This window comes from Neopsephotus bourkii, unplaced genomic scaffold (assembly GCF_033783945.1).
Source record: "Neopsephotus bourkii isolate Nb327-2 ecotype Australia unplaced genomic scaffold, CSIRO-AGI_Nbou_v1 NB_234, whole genome shotgun sequence".
Lineage (NCBI taxonomy): Eukaryota > Metazoa > Chordata > Aves > Psittaciformes > Psittacidae > Neopsephotus > Neopsephotus bourkii.
In genome coordinates, this window is record NW_026900744.1 from 15,911,237 (window position 1) to 15,932,857 (window position 21,621).

A 21,621-nucleotide genomic window follows, 5' to 3' on the forward strand; every position below is an offset into this window, starting at 1 on the left:
TGCGTCTAGTAAAAATCTTCCCAGTATTTATCATACCCTATGATAAACCTCTGGTCATCGAAGCAAGAAAATCAATAGCCCCTCAGGTTACAGCCTAACTTCAGTCACACTAAGATTTATTCACCCTTTTTAAACAAGGTGAGCAGGTTCCAGCTAACAAGATTGATCCAGACAGTTATATGGTGAAGCAGGAGACAGTGTGGAGAACTTCCTGGCCCAAGAGTGAAGCTTTTTAAGAGATGTACTGATCATCAGTCTGTTTAGCAGTAAAGGAGCATGAGCAAAAACACTGCTGTGATAACCACTTAGGCAATAAAGAGTTGAGTAGCAGTGGATGGTGCTGACATAATTTAACAGTTCGCTCAAGTTTGCAGGTCAGGTTTATTTCTGTAATTGAACGGATTCTGCCTAAGTAAGCAACTTTTACAGAAGCCACCGAACACCACGAAAGATGCTGTGGGGCTGTACTGTGCCAGGAAGACACATGCAGACAGTACATCCAGAAATACCTGCATCTCCAAGAGCAGCTGGCACCAGGGCAGGTTCTGCTGCCTGCAGTCACCTAAGCCAACAAAAAAAATACCTCACCCTCCACGATGGAAGCTTTGTGAAGGGCACACCTACTTGTCCAGCTCCCTGCTTCACAGGACTGTAGCCGGTATGGCTAAGACAAGAGAGTCACTTCACAGCATGATCATTCCAAATTTTCCAAACTGTCTACTTTGCAACCATGTCACTCTTGCCAACAAAGTTGAATTCCATGCTGTGAACTAAATCAACTGCACTAAATCAATGTATTTCTACTTGTCCTACCACACAATTAAGAGACATCTAAATAAACATGCCCATGCCATTTATTTCCTCAGAAACACCAGAAAGAAAAGGTCAAGTCATCTTCTGAGAACCTTCTTGGTTTGATAAGCAAACAACTGCTGGTAGAATACTCCAGATGGAAGATGTTTCCAAGACTGTGGCCAATACTGCATAGGCTGGTTTCGGACCTGTGAAGCCTGGCACAGGATCCCATCTTGTTACCTCCCAAAGGCAGTCTTGTGCACTGGTCAGACCTTCTATGAAGGTTGTTAACTGTGCTTTAGGAGAACTTTCCTGCCTGAGGTGGTGGGCCAAGGAAGCCCCCTGCTTGCTTGGTGGCAGCCCGGGAAGGAGCAAGACCGAGCATCTTCTGGATGTTCTGCAAAAACAAGAGCAGAAGAACAGGATGGTGTCAGACCGTGATAAAGGAGGCAAAGCAGAAATCCCAACTCTCACAAATACAGCTTGCCACTAGTTTCAAGAGATTCAGGTTCTTTACCATGCAGCCTTATCAATCTGGCTAATACATATATTGGACCTCTATCCCTATGTATGCAAAAAAGGTTGGCACAGAGTCAGACAGCCATCATCCACAACAGCTACAGTTAGAGCTGGGCCACTCTACCCCACCTCAACAACTGCCTTCTGATCATTAAATCTGTATTTTGGATGACTGTTCTTTTCTACCTTCAGCTACACACCACAGTCAGTTGGCAGATACCTTGTTCATGTCTTTGCATATGGGTTGGTTTAAAATGAACCTACAACAGTTATCTTTGCAACTTAACTGCAGTGTACACACAGGAACAGGCTCCCAACATCTGCCCACAGACAGAACCAAATCAGCTTTCAGTTTTCACAAGTTCCAGAAAACACTGTTGATAGCAGCCATCAGAGCCTGAGGGTCTGCAAGCTGGTGAGGAAGGCTCTCTCCTAATGCAGACAGAATGTGGGTCAGCAACATGGCAACCAGAGCATGTGCCAAGTTTAAGTCAGGAGCTTAGACACAGAACTAATATGAATGCTAGTGATGCAAACTGAACAATAGTTCAGTGGAGACATGCAGCGTAACAGGGCATACGTAGCAAAACCCAAAACCTGACTATTAAGATGACCTCATCTGCATCTGAACAGGGTGTTTCAGTGGAAAACAACAAGGAAAGAACTAAGCAGCAGGCATCAACTAAAAATTCACAAGAGATTTAAATTTGATTTTTTCTCCCTTTTTGTGAAATTCTTTTTGTAGTTACACTGTTGCAAAATATAAAGAGCTAAAAGTTTTTTCAGTATCATCCTTCATATAAGTAACTACAGCTCAAGATGCTGCTCATGCAGTGCTGGCAAGATGGCAAAATCTCATGCAAGAGAAAGAAGAAAACAACTGTGCCCCCCTCATGTCACCAGCTGAGTCCTGGCTAGTGTCATCTCAAAAATAACAGTCAGGATAAGTCAGACAGCAGGGTCATAGAGTCTTTAACTTTTCAGTCATGGAAGGAGAACAAACTAAATAAACCAGCTAACCAACCAAAACCAGGAATTGTTCCCAGTAGAGACTATGGAAAGGAAGGTTTCAGTCCACATACAAGCATGAAAGTAAAGGAGGGGAGGGGAACACTTACTTTACAAAAGAATTACATCAGGTCTAGTCCATGGCATACATCAATCAGCCACTGGTTGATATTCAGCAACTGAATATATATTACAGCATTTAGCTGTGGGAGACTCCTTCGTGTGGTTCCTCTACTCGGAGCTAACTTACTCGAGAGATGGACAGAAAGGAGAAACCAAAAGCAGCTGAAAGACAGAGCCAGCAACACCAGAGGGTGCTGCAGAGTCAGCAGCAGACAGGATCAGGATCCTACCAGGTTTGTAGTGCCTCACTTGTGGAGAACACTTTTGATCCTAGAAGAGCATCCATGGAAGAAAGGAAGTGTGCACTGCCTCCTCCATGCTCCTTTAAGTATCAAGAGAGAAGAGAACTGTAGTGCTAAAAAGTTTAATACATCTGCTTGAACAGTTCCATGAGAAAGAGAAATGACAGCTTGTCTGTCCACAAGATTCAAGACCACAGTCTCCAGCATTATCCTTCCATAGTTGTCTCCTTGCTGTGGAAGACAGCTAGGCTCCTGCACCAGTTGCAAAGCAAGTTTTACAAGTCAGCAGTCCTGAAGTCTACACAACTGGAAACACCAGGGCTGAGTCAAGGTCCAGAAGAAATCTGTGGGCCATGTTGCATAAGGCATTGTGTAGATTCTTCTTTCAACACAAACAAGGCCATCACCTTCAGGAACAGGGAGTGAAGACTGCAAGACTTAAGGGTCCAAATTCCTCATCTAAGTTCTTCTGATCTTTCCTCAAATGACTGCAAGGACAGGAGCTGCTTCTGATTTTGTCTCAAAACCCAGAAGGGCCTCAAAAGCAAGGCAGCAACTGTCTCCCTGCCGCAAGATCGGACCATGTGGGAAAGTGCACTCCTGGCAGCAGGAATAATTGCTGGATCCCCACTGGGAACACATTCAGAGAGAAGCAGCCTAATCTACAATTCAGGCATGTGTGAAAAGGAAATGAAGACCAGCAAATGCCTAAGGAACAGCAACATATCCCCCTTCACAAACAGCACAGGTAAAAGCTGGGAGCTCAGAAACAGAAGGAGGGACAGAGGATATAACCCTGACATTATGCCTCTCACACAGCCAAGCAATAGCCTTTCCCAGCTGAAACCCAATAGCTCAAGGACCCTTGGAGGACCTCTCCCAGCAACCCTCCTCTCTCCAAACAGGAAGGCAGGAGGAACTAGGGGACAGGATTTACGTGCCAGGGAGAGCTGGGAACAGTGCAAAGGAAGTTACTCACTGCAAGTTGACTATTTCAGGAGATGCTGGCGAGGTCACAGGCAGCAAGCTTCCCAGTCAGTGTTTGAAGAGTTTATCACCCCCACATGCCTGAGGACTGCATGAAGAGACTGCCTGATGCTGCTACTGCCCATTCCACTAATGTAATTTTAATCACAGTCCAGTTAATCTCCCTACCCTCATGTACTCCCCTGAATTTTCTTCCAGACAATCCCCCCCCACACACACGAGTTCCTCTACTTCTGAGCTCCAAAGGTACGTCTCTCTTCTCTGCCCTTAATCCTTTCACAGGCAGCTCCAAGAATTAAGGAAAGCCTGAAGAATATATGGTCTCCTTAGCTTGTTCACAACCTGTTCCCTGACTTTAAGTACATGTCCACTCCTTCTCTTGTGTCAGCAGCATCAAGCCAGACACTAGCTCCCAGATCAGTTCTCCTCCCTTGGGCTAACACCTGTTTCAAAGCTGAGCACTTGTGATTTCTCCTTTTCCACACAGTGAAACACAAAGGGTCACAAAGCTTTCAGCCTTTAAGTCATCAAAAACATCAAAAGCAAGTCTTTGGAACCATTTTAAAGCCCTTGATTACTCTCTTCCCCTCTCCCCTGGCCTCTCACACCCCTTTAAAGTCCTCTTCCCAATGCTGTTATCACCCAAGTTCTGTCATATAGTAATTAAGACAAGAGCAGATGCCAGCTATCACAGCTTCAGTTCTTCCCTTTTGCGCAAACTGTGGCTGCTCTCTGCCCTTCCTCCATGTAGCAGGAAGAAACCCAGTTGCCCCAGCAGCTGGAGAACGGTAGGTTTGTTAGCCATGATCACACAGATAAGGCAGCACTACTAAGACTGCAGTCTAACACTTCAGAGCAAAACCACCCTTCTCCAAAGCAATAAAGTAACTTCTATCCTTCACAGGACCAGGCACATGAACTCTAAAGCACAAGGGCAACTTTTTCCTGGAATTTCTCTTGAAAGCCCAACCCACTGCAAACAGCTTGGCGTTTCTGCCCAGAGCCAGACTGGATCAGCACTCAGTTCATGCCATCTACAGATTTGACAATAGGAAACATCAGGAAATGCCCAGGACTAGAACTAACCACAGGAATTACATTTTTGGACGGACACACACAGAAAAAAATCCATGGGGGATTTCAGCAAGGGAGTTCCCTGACCAACCCAGAGGGTGCAGAAAAGTCTTGCTGACAGTGCTAGCTTCATATAATAATCTGCAACATTGCAAAGAAGGGTCTTTCCACTAACAGGTAACACAGAGCAGTACCAGACTAGATTGCCTGAAGGAACAGCATCAGACCACAGCTTCCCAGAAATTCAGGAAGATGATCCCATGAACTAAAGAAGTCCGATTACTTTCAAAGCAGCAAACACTGCTCCCTTCACTCGCACTCCCACTAGGAAGTGAAACGGTATTTGCCTTGCAGCAACCAGATGAGGAAGTTCCTGGCCTTTAGTACTCCGAAGCTAGTCCCTGCTTGGAGTGAGGTGTGAGCCAGATGATCTCTAGGTGACCCTTCCAACATCAACTATTCTATGATTTGTTATCTGATTTGCATAGGACCAGGCAGAGATTAATTTCAAAACAACCACCCCATACCTATGTTCACTAGTATGCACTTTGCGACTAAATAAACTTTCTAGTATCAAGCTGCTCCATCAAGCTCATCCAAACTTCTCTTAGCAGCTGGCATAACATGTCACTTCCCCCTACGTATCTCCTTTAAGCTTTTCAAAGTCCCTTGTTACCCTCTGAGGAAAAGCAACAAGTCAGTCAAGGAGAAAAGCAGCAAGAACTCAGGAAGTGAATCAAAGAAAAAAGAAAATATAAATACAGAAAACCAGCTAATTTTCAGCTGGTTTCACCAGCATTCTCCAGTCCCCAGAACCTAGTAGCTTATCCCCAGCACTCTGGGGAAGTTTGGAAAACAAAGTAAACATCCAGTTGCAATGAGAAGATCCACTTGCCCTCACTGGCCATTATGTCACTTAAGTTGCTCAGGAACCTTCCTGAGCAGGCACCTCCCTTATCTCACTGATGCTGCTCTTTTGAAAAGATAGGACTAACTAGCTTTGGTGGAGAGCTATGTATAACCTACTCTTCCTTGGCTTATCATCCCAGACTCCTAGCACTGGGAAAGCCTTGACACCAAAGGTAAAGTTCTTAAGACTCTGGGGGAAGAAAAAAAATAAAAATAAAAAATCAGGCAATCAGCAAAAACAGGAAGGACAAACCCAAAACAACAGGTTTAACTCTACTCACTTTCCCAGCAGCTTTGTGGATTGATTTAACCTTTACAGAACCTCAAGCCACAAAGGAATTTCCCCCTAAAGATGCTACACTTCTCTTTTCCCACATTACTGTAAAAGTCATCATTACTAAGAAGCAGTTCTTAGATTGTCTGCTCATAGAGACAATCTCTTGGTATGGTAATCTGCAAAGTTCAATTACAAACACACACAAGGAAGGAACCCATTGTCCTAGCGCCCTGGTGTAAACCTCCAGTCAAGTCTTTCACACTAGTCCAGGATAGTGGCTGGTTTTGATTCCAACCTAAAATTGCTTCGGATATGAAGCATAAGAACAAACAAACACAGAAATCCAAAACAGATCAAAAGCTATACATGCAAAACTGAACAGTAGTAATAGACTCCTCTTTATGGATTGAGATGTGCTTTCCCTGCATGCACTAGACATAGCAATGTACTCACCTGTCTGATTGACATTGTACAAAGAATGTACAGGAAGATGAAGGAACAGTCAGTGTAATCTTCACCCAGAAGGTTGCGGTGGGAGAGACCCTGGATGTATGAGAGGGGAATAAATGGAAGCTTTGCCACCACTCGGCCATCAAATCTGGAAAAAAAGAGCACTGAATCAAAACTGGGCACAGTAGAAGAGCCTTTGGCTATAGAAAGAGTGAGTGAGCTTCTTCAAAAGGCCACCAGAGCAGACAAGATCACATGGAAGGCTAAAAAGCCATGCTGCCTTCTCCAGACCTCCTTTATATACACCATATATAAGCATATAAGTAAGTTAAAAAAAAACACCTCTCTCACAAAGCCCCCCACACCCATTCATCCACAGGCTAAGCAGGCTTCACTCAGTAACAGTTTTGGATTACCCAGTGTTTCAAAGTGATTTAAGTGATCAGGTGGACAAGATGGTTCATAAACTCTTACTGGGTGTTCTGCAGTTTAATGATGCATTTTATTACCAGTCCAGATCACTTCCCAGAACTTGAATAAAAGATGGATGACTAACACCCCGCTGTATTGCACTCACTGCAAGGCAACAGATTCTTTGCTTTAAGCAAGAGCACTTTTTATAAGCAGACTGCAAGACAAAGGCACCTTTTCCTTTCCTAGAGGAACTGTACTTCTTGGCACAAGAAAGATGCTTAAGAGAGCCATCAACAGAATGATTTTTAACACCCATAGTTTTCTCTGCATTAGCTCTGAAGATAAAGACAGTGCAGAGGCAGGATAATATCGCATATTCCAAGTGGCCTGTCCTGTTCCTGGAACTCCTCCAGGTCCACATTCCAGGACATCAGACAGAGTATGAATTCTGGCCAGTTCCAAAGATTTCTCCTAACCCAGACCCAATCTTTTGAAGTAAATGCGTATGATGCCCCATCAGCATGTGCATATTTGGATGTTATTTCCTCTGCATGTGCTGATTTTCTAACAGGTGTTTCTTGTTTCAAGATATCCTAAATGAGCCTTCTTTCCTGTGGAGATGCACTCACACAGCTACAGCTCAAACACACACCAACTTTGTTTACATCTCACAGGCAGTTTGGCAGAAGAGCCAGGAACGGATGTTTATCTCCCTGTAACATCCCCCCAGTGGCTTAAAATTCTGCGTTATTCCTGCTGTGAGAATGACAAGTATTTCAGCAGTAGCACCCGAGGTACCTGCTTTCAATTCCAGCAGGTTTCCACAGTTATGAAATGCACAACTCCTAGAGTAAGACAAAGAATTGATTGCATTAAGAAGTTTCTGACAAGAAAAAACTGAAACACACAGAAGCCGATTTCTTTTCAGAAGAAATCCCACTTGCTTGGAGGCCACTACCACTACAGCTCTCACTGCCTTAATATACCTTTTAAGCCACAACAATTATTCAGCTGCTCATTTTCAGTATCTTGCACTTCAGGTTTAAACCAGCCTTCTTGACATTTATATATCCTTTCAGCATGGTCCACTCTGCTGCCCTATTACTATTGGCACCCTAAGAAAGAGAGGCAGTCATCACAGTAATTTCCATTTTGGCTAATACTTGGCAAAGGTGAGATGCCTAGCCACAGGGTAGCAGCGTCTGCACAGCACTTGTCCAAAGGGCAGCACCATGCTACTTCCATGTGATTCCAACCCTTTTTGTCCCCCAGAGAAATGAACTCATTCAAGAACAGGAGAGGCAAGCAAACGAGGGTACAGCCACTGCAGGTGTCAGCCATCCTTTTCCTCTTTTTCATACCACACCCACAGCACCTCCATGAATGACTGGCAGTGGAAGCTGAGAGCCTACTGAATTCATAATTAAAGTACTCTCCTCCTGAGACAAGCAGCTGCTCTTTATGCTTTGTCAAGACAATGGCAGTATGTGAGAACCAGCTCCATGAAACCATTCTATCTGCTTCAGACAGTGCAGACACAACCCACCAAAGATGTCATGCAGATACAAATACACTACCTTGGACTGAGACCAGGAGCAGAAATGTAACTATCTAGCCCCAAAGGCCAGAGAACCACATGCTTAGATTTTAATTCAATAGCCTCAGCTGTTAGCAAGAAAGCTATTTCAATCTGAACAATCACTGCTGTCTCTGAATACTCCTGTTCATGTTCGAGTTCCCCCTAAACAGTTAAAGGAAAGATACACCCAAAAGCTTCGTCAATTTTTTGTCTAAACTCATGGTCTCTGTAGGTAGGAATCCTCAAAAAGAAGAACAAGACAAGTAAACTTTGTGGACCTAAAAGAGAAGAAACCAGCAAAGTGATTTTTAGGTTAGTATCTACAGAAGGAGGAGCCACACAGGATTTAACCAAATTCAATTCCTTTGTAAATTAACTACTCCTCTTAATGAACTTATAACCCTGTCCCACTTGTCAGTCGTAGCATACTCTGAACTGCCTCCTTCTGGTCCAGGAAAGTGTGCAGAGTAGGGTGAGGGGTTTTTTAGAGCTTTTTTTAAAGTCTGTTTCAGGGGCAGAAGCACTGCTGGTGTTTGTGTTGCACCCAAATAGCTAGGGAAACACTTGCAGATCTCAGGTGCTGCACTATAAATCCCTGTCTCCCCCACATGCTATGTTGCTGGGCATATGACTCACAATGCACCTCTATCCCTGCTTATGGGTGCAGTGAAATGAGACATCAATGACTCAAGACTGTACCCAAATGTTGAAGTCCTTTAGTGCTGTGTTCTCTGCTCAGTTTCACAACATTCCAGAGAATGCTAAATGCTGAAGCCTGACTCAGCCAAATAGAGTCCACACAACTGAATAGAGTCCACTTTTGTTATTACGTTACCCCCTGTTTTCAATTTACCCACCTGCTGATCTGCAATAAAATAACAATTGACTGTATCCTGTGGATTGCCAGCCCAAAGGCCAAAGATTTTGGTGCCGAAGAACATAAATTACTGTTGACAGGACAAGTATACTGCCCAGATATTAAATAGCTTTCCAAAGATTATAATTATTATATTCATGTCACCTTCAGATTTATCAGACAATGGGAAGCCTGCATTTCAAAACCGAACCAAGTTTAGAAAGTCAAGCAGTCCCTCAGTTTTGCATATCTCAAACAAAGCTGTCTATACACATGCAAACCAGTTTGGGCATTTTTGTCTTTGCTTAGTTGTTTGGGTTTGTTTGGATTTTTTGGGGAGGGGTGGTTTTTGGGGCGTTTTCTGTTTTTTTGGGGGGGTCAGAGGTTTTTGTTGTTGTGGGATTTTGGGGTTTTGTTTTTATACTAGACCCACCCCAGGTCATTTTTAAAGCAAAAGAAGATTAGAGCCCATGCCTGAACATGTTACTATCTTGACTGATCACCTTAAGTACAACAACAATGAATTCTACGATTACAGCTCACTTCTGAGTGCAAGGGAGCCGACCCAGTTTTTTCTTGCGAGAGCATTCTTCACTTCCACTATTACAGCAAAGCCAAAAAAGCTGACACCTGCAGCTGCTTACCTGACATTTACCAAAGTTGCCCTAAACAAGATGTTCCCACAAAGAAAGGACGTTAAGAGTTTTGTCTAGATCTAATCCCTCGGGGATCTATGTTGGGACCGGTCTTGTTTAACATCTTCGTCGCTGACACAGACAGTGGGATTGAGTGCGCCCTCAGCAACTTTGGCAATGACACCAAGCTGTGCGGTTCGGTTGATACGCTGGAGGGAAGGATTGCCATCCAGAGGGGCCTTGACACGCTTGTGAGGTGGGCTGATGCCAGCCTCATGAAGTTTAACCATGACAAGCGCAAGGTCCTACACCTGGGTCAGAGCAATCCCAGGCACAGCTACAGGCTGGGCAGAGAAGAGATTCAGAGCAGCCCTGCAGAGAAGGACTTGGGGATGCTGGTCAATGAGAAAATGAACATGGGACGGCAGCGTGCACTCACAGCCCAGAAAGCCAACCGTATCCTGGGCTGCATCAAAAGGAGTGTGACCAGCAGGTCGAAGGAGGTGATCCTGCCCCTCTACTCTGCTCTCGTGAGACCTCACTTGGAGTACTGCGTACAGTTCTGGTATCCTCAACATAAAAAGGACATGGAACTGTTGGAACAAGTCCAGAGGAGGGCCATGAGGATGATCCGGGGACTGGAGCACCTCCTGTATGAAGACAGGCTGAGAAAGTTGGGGCTGTTCAGCCTGGAGAAGAGAAGGCTGCATGGAGACCTCATAGCAGCCTTCCAGTATCTGAAGGGGGCCTACAGGGACGCTGGGGAGGGACTCTTCATTAGGGACTGTAGTGATAGGACAAGGGGTAACGGGTTCAAACTTAAACATGGGAAGTTTAGATTGGATATAAGGAGGAAATTCTTTCCTCTTAGGGTGGTGAGGCACTTGAACAGGTTGCCCAGGGAGGCTGTGAATGCTCCATCCCTGGCAGCGTTCAAGGCCAGGCTGGATGAAGCCTTGGGTGATATGGTTTAATGTGAGGTGTTATTGCCCATGGTGGGGGGATTGAAACTTGATGATCTTAAGGTCCTTTCCAACCCTAACTGTTCTATGATTCTATGATTGCATCCAGCATGCAGTGTTCCCTGTTGAGCAGAATGCCTGTGTGGGCGGCAAAAGAACTGCATCTTCTTATGAAATACTGATCCATTTTACACAGTTTAGTTATGTTTCTTGGATGAACTCTATCAGTGTAACACGTCAGGTGACAGAGGGAAGGTAGATTCACTATGAAAACTGAAGAAAAATCCAGAAAGTTGATACTTACATGGAATTAAACATTCCCATCAAGGCAGTGAAGCAGAAGCCAATGGCAAACATGGATTTCATCCGAACCTGCAAGCAGAAAGGTCAGAAATAATCAAAACAGTCCTACACTGAGGGATTATGAGCTCATACCCTTAAGAATAGGCTTTGTACAGCACCACTGGAATACAGAAAGAAAACATGACACAGAAGGCCAGAGTGATTGTAAAAGTGACTGGAGAACTTCCAAGAGAAGTTTGGTCAACAGCTGGGTACAAAGGCAGCCAGAATGGACCACTGATGTGAAGAGCTGCTTCAGGAGAAAAAAAAGTGCTCAAGAATTGTCCTGTAACCTTCCACAGGTTGTTCTTTTTCCTTAAGCCTATACAGCCAATCAGCAGGGGACTATTATGAAGACAAAACTTAAAAGAGAAAATTAATTCTACTTCAAAAGCATCATGGAGACTTTTAAAGGTGAACATCGCTAAGGTTGGGCATGAGATCAAGGAATAACTGGTGAGAACTCAGAGGCTCATATGAAAACCTGCAGCTATTAGAAAGCAATCCAGAAGAACTTTTCAGGAGCACAAGCTGCTATGTCTGCCAACTGAATAAAGTCTTTCTGTTGGAAAGCTCACCGAAATCTTCAGCAGTTGAGAACTTGCTTTAATTGTCTTACCATTGACAAGTCTCTGTTGTTATTCTTCAGTTTTTCTTCTTGTCTCTCTGGAAAAAGAAAACCACCAAACACTTACAATCAATTTTACCAACTCAGAAAACAGAGTGTTTTCATTTCCAGGAAGACTCAACCTTTCTGGCTCGCCAAACAAACAACGCTTCCAAAACTAACTCCAGCTTCCTATGTCAAACAGTAGAACTGAAGAACTGGACATAGCCAACTGCTTCTCCACCACAGACACATGCAGCAAAGCAGCCACAAAAGAGAAGGCAGTGGCCAGAATCATAGATTCAGCACTTTTGAAAGAAATGAACCGCAGGTCAAATTTGCTAACTCAACCAACACAGCAGCATGAACAATGTTGCCTGAAAACAGAGACAGTGATTCTATATCACATTTCTGAAAAAGAGCAGTCTCAATTCGCTGCACACCAGACTCAGCATTATAAATACATTATATAAAGTACTTCATTTTGGAAAACACACAGAGCTGGAAGCCACGCCTCAGCAACACTAACATCCTCCTGGTCTTAGTAATGACTTTTCAACCCCTTGTCACACCTAGAAGATTATCAAAAAAGATATTTCTACACGAATTTCAGTAATGTGTGTATTACTGGTTTTGCAGAGAATACTTTGAAACACTACTTTGGAAATCTAGTCTGTCCTTAAGTCACCAGAAGCTTCAACAATGCCCAGTTTTCTAAGAGGGCATTTTCCATGTGCCTTGATGGAGGACTGCTCCATTATCTACCATCTGTTACCCTTCTTGTCCCATGTTACCATCATCCAAGTGCAAGGTCCTACACCTGGGTCAAAGCAATCCCAGGCACAGCTACAGGTTGGGCAGAGAAGAGATTCAGAACAGCCCTGCAGAAAGGGACTTGGGGGTGTTGGCTGATAAGAAAATGAACATGAGCCGGCTTCAGTGTGCATTTGCAGCCCAGAAAGCCAACCATACCCTGGGCTGCATCAAAAGGAGTGTGACCAGCAGGTCAAAGGAGGTGATCCTGCCCCTCTGCTCTCATGAGACCTCACTTGAAGTATTGCGTACAGTTCTGGTATCCTCAACATAAAAAGGACATGGAACTGTTGCAACAAGTCCAGAGGAGGGCCACGAGGACGATCAGGGGACTGGAGCACCTCCTGTATGAAGACAGGCTGAGAAAGTTGGGGCTGTTCAGCCTGGAGAAGAGAAGGCTGCATGGAGACCTCATAGCAGCTTTCCGGTATCTGAAGGGGGCCTACAGGGATGCTGGGGATGGACTCTTCGTTAGGGACTGTAGTGACAGGACAAGGGGTAACGGTTTAAAACTTAAACAGGGGAAGTTTAGATTGGATATAAGGAAGAAATTCTTTCCTGTGAAGGCGGTGAGGCACTGGAATAGGCTGCCCAGGGAAGTTGTGAATCCTCCATTCCTGGCAGTGTTCAGGGCCAGGTTGGACAGAGCCTTGAGTGACACGGTTTAGTGTGAGGTGTCCCTGCCCATGGCAAGGGGGTTGGAACTTGATGATCTTAAGGTCCTTTCCAACCCTCACTATTCTATGATTCTATGATCCCTTGTGCCCTGTGCTCCTCTCAAACTGAGGATCCAGAGGGGCAGCCAGGGCTTAGAAGCAATACCTAACTGACAGTAGGCATGTGGACAATGAAGAACAGTGTGAATAATGAGAAGGGGAATGCAGAAGGACTGCCAAGGGCTATCCAGCATGCAAGTTGTACTGCAACTTCAGTAGGGATCCACAGGACAAGAGGCCCACAGCCCAGTTCAGTTATCTTTCAAGCCCCTGCTAAATACGTGGATGCCTAGTAAGTGTTATGAAAAAAGCAACATCCCTACTCAATTTCTTAGAATCCTCATTCCTATTTTCAATTGCTCCTAGCTACATACCATCCACTCTGGCAGGAACTTTCCAGACACCTGCTTCCTGATCCAGGTGGAGAGTTTTGTTCTGGGACACTTCAGCAACTGCAGGCCAGCTCTTTAGGAATCACTTTTGGCAACAATACTTGCTCCCCCACATGCCCCACTACATAACTAACCATCTGTTTAGATGGGTTAAAGGTTACACAGGGAAAGAATACAGCCATCGTCTCCCAATATAGTTGATATGTTTCTCACCCATTTCTACAAGTTCTAAACAAACAGGCTCCAGGTGTCCTACCACCTTTCTCCCCAAGTCGTACATAAGCAGCCTTTAAGTACTTTGCTATAGAGCTGGGTAGAGGCACAGAGAAAGAAGAGTGGGTCAAAAAGCATCACCCTAGAGTCCAAACCTGCCTTATTCTGCTCATTAGAACACAAACAACCAGGTTACACGGATTCAGCAATAACCTTATTTGCCAGCTTGGGTTTTGGGGTGTTGTTTTTTTTTTGGTGGGTGGGGTGCTGGATTTTTTTAACTTGGTTTTTGTTTTGCTGTCTACCCAGCACTCCTGGACTGCTGGGAATATCACTGTCTTTTCTTCTAGGGGCACATGGATGCAAAAAAGAGTGGCAAAGTTTAAGCTAATAAACACACTCCTTCAGCTGAAATGACAGAAGGCTGCACCATGATGTTAAAGGTGTCTTGTTCCAGCAGTGTAAAAGGTGATTTGGACACAACATGACTGAAGTTGGTTCATTTCACACTTAAAAATAAGTTTGATAAGTAGGGAACACCAAATTAAGCTTTCCCATGCAACTTTCACCATACCTCCTTGTCCATATGCATGATTCATCCCTTACGCAATCAAGTAACATCATACACACGCCTCCTGCCATATTCTGTGCACAGAACAGATGGCAAGTTGAGGCATGGCTGTAACTTAACTGTACAGCCTCAGCTCTTTTTTACTTTTTTTAAACCTAGAATGGTAGAATTTAAAGGAACTCCAGCACAAGTAAACTTGCTGTTACAACAATGCTACATCTTACAGGATGATTTGACATCCAGTAAATTACAGGGATCAGGTATTTCCAAACCATTTAACAGCTGTAAGAGTCTTTTTCTGAAAGTCCAGCTTGACATTTAGTGCCTTATTTTTCAGAAACACTACAAATTCAGCTTTGCCTGAAAACAAATGAGACACTGAAGTTATACAGCACTTGCAAAAAACAGCCTCAGTATCTCAGGCTTGGCCAGCAACATCACAGCAAGCAGAATCAGTGGTCATTTCCTAAGTTCTGTTGTTAGTCCCTTTGTGCTTTGTTTTTCATTTGCAAAACAAGATTATTTCAGTGTCAAAAAAAAAAAAGTGGACTATCTGAATTCCTCAGATTCTGTTTATTAGTTTAGTCCAAACACAAGTAAAATATTCTGTGCTAGGAACAGAGCTTGGATGGTGCCCTACAAAAAAAGTCATTTCCACACATTCAAAAGTGACCATACCTAAGAACAGCACATAACATTGCAAAGGTGCATATCCACCAAGTGGTATTCATCTCATGCAGAGATTATTCAAGATTAACTGAAAATGCACAAGAGGAAGAATTTTGGCTCCTGTCCCTTAAGGATTCTAATGATAACAGGTTTTATACCTAGGAAGAACTGTTTGAAGATATGTTTATAATTATTCCCAAGCTGTGTACAGATCAAATGGCTAATCCAGCTACCTAGTGCTACAGAAGAATGAGGAAACCAACTCCCAGGAGCTCTCAGAAGAGTTCCTACCATGATTTCTGTAATAACTTAACCGAGCTTTGCTGCACGTTTTACTTTAGAGACCTCTAGATAATAGAACCTTCTGAAGCTCACACCCATTAAACATCTATGATGTTATTCTTGTGTAGTTCAGTACTTAAGAGTTACCTTAACCCCAAAAGACTTAGATTTATTTACAGTGGAAAAAAACCCACACAACAACAAACAACAAAACCCAAAAATAAATCACTACCTAAAATTGAGCAAAATTATCAAACTTGCAATAAATCTAGTGCAGTTGCAGGCATCATGCAAACACCTTCAGCTGTGAAGTGCTCAAATGAGAAAAGAAATAAAGATTCAAAAGTCACACTCATACAGTCATGTAGCTGTTGCAAACTGACAGTGCACTGCAGCAGAGCTCTGACAACAGAAGTTAGTAATAATCATGGATATAAGGACTCAAACTGGAGAGAAAGGCAACCAGCTGAGCAAGAAATGCTGCTCCTCTCAGTGATGTTGCCCTTCTCTGCATCTGATTAACACCATCAGGAGGCTAGATGTCTCCTGTCTTGAAAGGGTAAGGCAAAAATGTTCATATTCCAGTCATCGGGCCACAAACTGGCTTTAGTATCACTTTAAATAAACAGTTTTGAAAGAAAGGAAAGGATAATCAGTTCCATGAAGTTTTTCAACCTTCCCCTACTCCTGGGGCACCACACTCCTCTCCCAGTCTTACCTATTTTCTTTTTCTGCTGTCGGCCTGCTGATTCAGTTATTGTTTCCTTCTTCTTTTCCACTGCCATGGGAAAAGAAAGATACACTGTCATTTCTGTGTGAGGATAACACCCCTCCTTTTCAATACACCTAAGTATTTTATTGCTTTAGATAACAGGGGCACAAAACAAAGGTGGGCAAGACTAAAAACATATTTATTATCAACAATTTATAAACCGTCAAGGCTGACCCCACCAAACACTTAATAACAACATTTCAAAGCACTGGATGAGATACCAGAACATTTAAAGGGATTATTATAAACTCTGTCAAGAGCCCACTACATTGTTAACTGAGCAGTCTGGAGACAAATTTGGCTCAAATGACCCTTGCTGATTTGTCATTAATACTAGACAGTACTTTTGATTCAGCAAGTCTAATGAAAAGAGCTTTGTGGCAAGCTCTGCTAGCGATTATCTGCAGTGGGAAGCAGAATACAGGAAAGACTCTGTTCTTATACATCCCTTCTTCACAAGCAGGCATTCTCAGGGGAGATGCTGTCCAAGTAAGTCAGACTCAGCCTCACCATTCTTCAATTAATTAGTACTGAAGCATTTCCGATATTTTAAAGCAGAAGATTAAGCTCAAACTTACTAAAACCCTGAATCAGACACTCACAAAGCATCAGTAAATGACTACCACTGCAGCAAAAAAGCCTAACATAAAGACAGCATAGTGGACACATAACACAGTAAATGGGCTCCTCACCTGCAAATGCTCTGCTGACAGCAAGAGCTTTTCCAGGAAATAAGAGACATTACAAGAGCTATTACAAGAGTACTACAAGATGTGACGATGATAAAGCATTACCATGGTCTAGCAACAGATAACAGCCCCTTTTTACTCTGTGTATATGTACCATATCTATTCTATTAAGTAGACCTGGCTCCTTGTTAGCTCACAGAATCAGCTTAGAGACCTCAGCACTAGGACTCTTCTCCCATATGGAGTACTAGCTCAGCACAGATCTGCTAGACTTTATTTCTAAGCACAGGTTAAATAAGACAACCTTCTAAGTCACACAAGGATTTGTAGCGCTGCCTTCAGAAATGTCTGAGTCAGTCACAACTGCTAAGAAAACCACAGTAGCCCAGACAAGTTACCTAAAAATCACCTCTTCCATGGTAATGTAGTAAGACACAATTGGCCTTTCCAAAGAACAAGCGTATCTCCGATGGACAGACTAGCACAAGTGGAAAAAACAGGTAAGTCTGCTCAGAGAGAATGCCAGAGAGAGGTGCCAGATGACACAGCACACCCAGTGCTTACAGAGCGCTCTCTCCAAAACCTTGTTTTTTCCAGATCCTACTGGGGAATCGTGATCAGTCTGACCCAACCCTAGCCCACATAAACCCATGGCCTCCACTCTAAACACTACTGAAGAACACTGACTCTTTTCAGGCCTATCTACTCTCAGCGCTAATGAAAGGGCTCCTGTAGACCAAAGCTTCACTTCAGACAACCCCGAGGAATTCTACAGCCCTAATTCCCTTACGGTTAGAGCAGAACAAGTAACTGTCAGGCAGTCTCACAAACCTATCCCTGGGAACATACACAACACAGCAGCAATTCCAGAGGTAGCCTTCAGCCTTGCAAATTTACTGCATCTACCCCAGAATGCTTACTAAGGCCTCCACAGCAGTTTCAGACAATACTGTGACTCTCAACAGAAGTGAGGGGACAGGATGAGATGAAACCAAGAACCGCGATTAATAACCTCTGCTCCAGCACACTACTTGGCCCATTTGTTTTTGCAATCCTAAGGACTGCTGGGACTCTCATGGGAGAGCTTAAAGATCTCAGATGTGTTTTTTCCTGTTTCAGATGTGTTAGATAACAGCTGAAAGGTGTGGCTCAAGTAGTCTACTTTTCACTTTGTCTGTAAGCCATCAGGTCAGCCAGCTGTCCTTAGCATAGGAGAGGAAGGAAAAAAAAAAACAAACACAAAACAAACAATGCATTTTTAGTGACTCCTTATTACAGCTTTGCCTTTTTTTTTTATTTGGGGTGGGAAAATCAAAGAAGGATGTTAGAAACTAATTGAGATGCAGGAATCTCACATCTTTCTCTTCATAGATTATAGTTAGGTATCAGGAGAGCTATAAAAACAAAACACTAAACTCTTACAGCAACCATTAAGCCCTAGAGAGCAAGCCCTGCTAACAGCTTTCAGAGTTCCACAGCAAAACCACACAAGGACATTAACTCAAAGTTTTCAGCTGGGTTTCAATTACTTCTCTAACTTGCTCTTCTGGGTCCAATTCTAACCTACATATTTTTGTCAGCCAAGTGGGAATAAAGTGAGACAGAGACGCAACCCCCATTGAGACTGCTGTGATGACAAAAGGCCCTAATTTAGCAGCTGTGATACAAGCATAACTATACTTCAATTCCTTGGTTTATTTTGCCCAGGGGAAGGCTGGATAAGCTAGACTGGAAAAAGCATGCTTTGATGATATGTTCTCTCCTGCACTAAGCACACTGACACCATGGCGAAATACTTTTAAGATAACCCCAGCCCAGGTTTAGCCCCAGTTGTGTGCTGCAACTCGTGTAGGGTGTGTGCAGTTGAGTTTGAAAGGTCAGCCGGATTTCTTCTCTGTTCCTTGGCTTCTGATACAATCAGGTCAATTGAAACACTCCACATTCAGACCCTCCTGTTTACCATTACTCTCAATATCCGAGGCATATCTTCTGATTGCTCATCCTCAATTCCCTCTGCCCCTTCCTACCTTCTTTGTTCAACCACTCCCAGATCTCTTCTCTATGGAAGCAGCCTGAGACTTTCTTCCTATTCAATTCTATCTGTTTCCAGTTTACACTAGAATAATTTATTTTTATATCAGCTGATAGCCCAAACCTGTCTATCATGGCTTTGTCTTTACTCATTCTCCCCCATTAATCATCACTTTCTGTCTTTACGTACAATGCTTTCCTCTCATCGTATTCATTATTCAACCCTGGTACTTTCTTACCTCAGATCTCAAATTCTCAACTGCCCTTGAAAAGCAGAAACTGCATCTCTGAACTGATCTCAAGCTTCTAAAGGAACCTACATAGAATTATAGAATAGTTAGGGTTGGAAAGGACACTAAGATCATCAAGTTCCAACCCCCCTGCCATGGGCAGGGACACCTCGCTCACACAAACACTGGCTACTTGTTCAGAAAAGAAGATGCCAGTATTGATCTCTTACTCCCTCTTGTCCTCCATTAAGAGGGGCAATTCAGACAATACCACAGGTCTTTATACTAACCTCCCCTCCAACAAAAGACAATTAAGTACAGAAATATGTCCCCTCAGTACAGATTTGTGTAACGTGTAGAAATAGGCTGCTCTGAAAACCAAGCTGAAGAAAGTTCTGTCACTCAACAGAAAAAGCAACAGGTATTTCTCAGAGCACATACTCGATTAATCAACTTTATATCTTCTAAAGCAAAATGTAACAGGAGCAGCAAGACGTTCTCTAGTGCACTTACATTTTTTGCTCTGTTTTTCCACTTCAGCCTTTAATCTCTTGTATTTGTCTGTGCGATACACCAGCACCCAAGTTATACCTGAAACAAATACTCTGCAAGTTACTAAATAAAGACCTCTTGCAATAACAGGAATACAAGTTTGCAAATATATAGGCAAAAAATACGTCATATCTACATGACATCTACAAAACCACATTATAATGCAGCAAGCTGTATCATCACCTTCTTTCAAATCCCCTTCTCAAGTTCCATGTAGCAACGATGCCCATAAAATAAATGTCCTTAGATGTTAACAGCTATCTTGCTGAGCACTGTTGTTCCTTGGGACTTATTCAGTTTCTTCATGCTCATATTTACCAGCTGTTACTCACTTTAAAATCAGGAGTTGATTAAGGCAGTAAACATCTTTCTGTTCTGCATTTTCATAGCACCTAATTAAGGCCTAAGGATTAATTCCCCCTCCTACCAGGACCTGCTTGTTAGCAGTATCACCTTTTGAAAAGGCAAACGGATATTAAGCTAAACAGACCTCAAGAGATTCTACAGTCAAAATCCTTGCACTCAAACATGATCAAAGTAAGTTGTATCACAAGTGCAGAAGCAGTGGTAAAAAAAAAATGCCAACAGGGCTGTGCTGCTGAGTCCCAGGGATCACCAGCTGCAGAGAAGCTTCTGAGCCACTTGAGGTGGACACATCTTTATCCTGTGAAAAGCAAAGGATGTGTACACCATCTAACCCAAATGCAATGCAGTAGAGTTCCTAAAAAAGCAAGTATCATATTTCACCTGGGACTTTCCCTGCCCTTGAATGCCTAAAGATAGTGTCTTGCAGCTCTGGGATGAAGGAGATATAGTGATATAGCTCAGTGCCTGAAAGAGAGAGCAGCCTCTGACTTTGATTACCCCAAAAAGTACCTATGCAACACATCCTTAAAAAGCTGCACCTATTTCAATACCCTACCATTTAAAAAGCCTTTTCAAGCAGACTAAGTCACCATCATTGCAAGCTCAGACAATTTTTTCACATCCTTCCCACGACAGCTACAGAAAATCACCATTGTCCTCTTTCAGGCACACTAAGAACTGTTAATTCATCCTCTCCTTGCCTTCCTCCTCCTAGAGGAAACAAACCCAATTCTCACTGCTCTTCATCACAGGTCGGCTTTGTTGAAGTTATTCACTGCCATCTCCAATCACCAAGCCCCCGGTCCTGAATAACCGAACCTCTTGCACACTCTCACAGCCCTCTTCCTTTCCCTACATACGGTCTCCCTTCCTTTCTGTTCCGTTCCGGCCTTTAAGCCGCTCGCTCCCAGTGCTCAGGAGCGGCGCGACTCAAGCGAGGAGCAGCAGCCTCCTCCCAGTCCCCTCCCGGCTGCCCCAAGCCGCTCGGGCCTCCCGCCGACAGGGCCCTCCGCCCCACCAGAGCCCAGCCAGGACAGTCCCCATCAGCCTGCTGAGCAAGCGAGGCCGCAGCCCGCTCCACGGCGGCCCAGCACTCACCCTCGGCCAGCAGCGCGGTACACACAGAGATGAAAACGATGAGGAGAGTATCAGCAAACATGGTGCTCATGATGATACCACCACCCCCCTACCCCAATAACGCCACCGAGCTCCCGGAAATGGACCCCGCCACCCGGAAGCTGCTGGGACAGGTCGCCCAGCAACGGGCGGAAGCTAGTGCTAGCGCTTCCGGAGCCGCCGCCGGTTGGTCGACACCGCTTTGGGAGGGAAGCGCGGGAAGAGCGAGGGGCGGGGAAAGTGCCACCAGGCGCTGCAGGCTTTTGATGGTGGCGGCGGTGGCGGTGGCGGGGCGCCGCGCCTCCGCTCGCCTCGATGGGGGCGGCCTCCTGCTGTCATGGGTTCGGGTGGGTGCCCCCGGACACGGCGCTTCATGGAAAGTGGCGGAGGGACCAGATGCTGTCATCGCAGCCGAGGTAGCCGGCCTCCT

At 44.2% G+C, this 21,621-nt stretch overlaps 1 protein-coding gene across 1 annotated transcript; it reads right to left on the reverse strand.

The window, feature by feature from the left end:
* Nucleotides 1–836: 836 nt before the first annotated feature.
* On the reverse strand, nt 837–21,337 carry TMCO1 (transmembrane and coiled-coil domains 1). The gene is made up of 7 exons (XM_061345589.1): nt 21,174–21,337; nt 19,671–19,748; nt 16,154–16,213; nt 11,792–11,838; nt 11,135–11,202; nt 6,388–6,532; nt 837–1,192 (listed from the first exon to the last, which is right to left on the reverse strand). The coding sequence occupies exons 1-7, from the start codon at nt 21,241–21,243 to the stop codon at nt 1,094–1,096; spliced, it is 567 nt and encodes a 188-aa protein (XP_061201573.1). The 5' UTR covers nt 21,244–21,337; the 3' UTR covers nt 837–1,093.
* Nucleotides 21,338–21,621: the final 284 nt, after the last annotated feature.

What these genes read in the sequence shown, in the direction of transcription:
- TMCO1 (XM_061345589.1), bottom strand. Translation starts at nt 21,243, where the DNA reads ATGAGCACCATGTTTGCTGATACTCTCCTCATCGTTTTCATCTCTGTG. An exon ending in ATGGGAATGTTTAATTCCAT is followed by an intron (nt 6,533 to 11,134) that starts GTAAGTATCAAC and finishes CTTTTTTTCCAG; the next exon opens with ATTTGATGGCCGAGTGGTGG. An exon ending in GTACAATGTCAATCAGACAG is followed by an intron (nt 1,193 to 6,387) that starts GTGAGTACATTG and finishes TTGTTTTTGCAG; the next exon opens with AACATCCAGAAGATGCTCGG.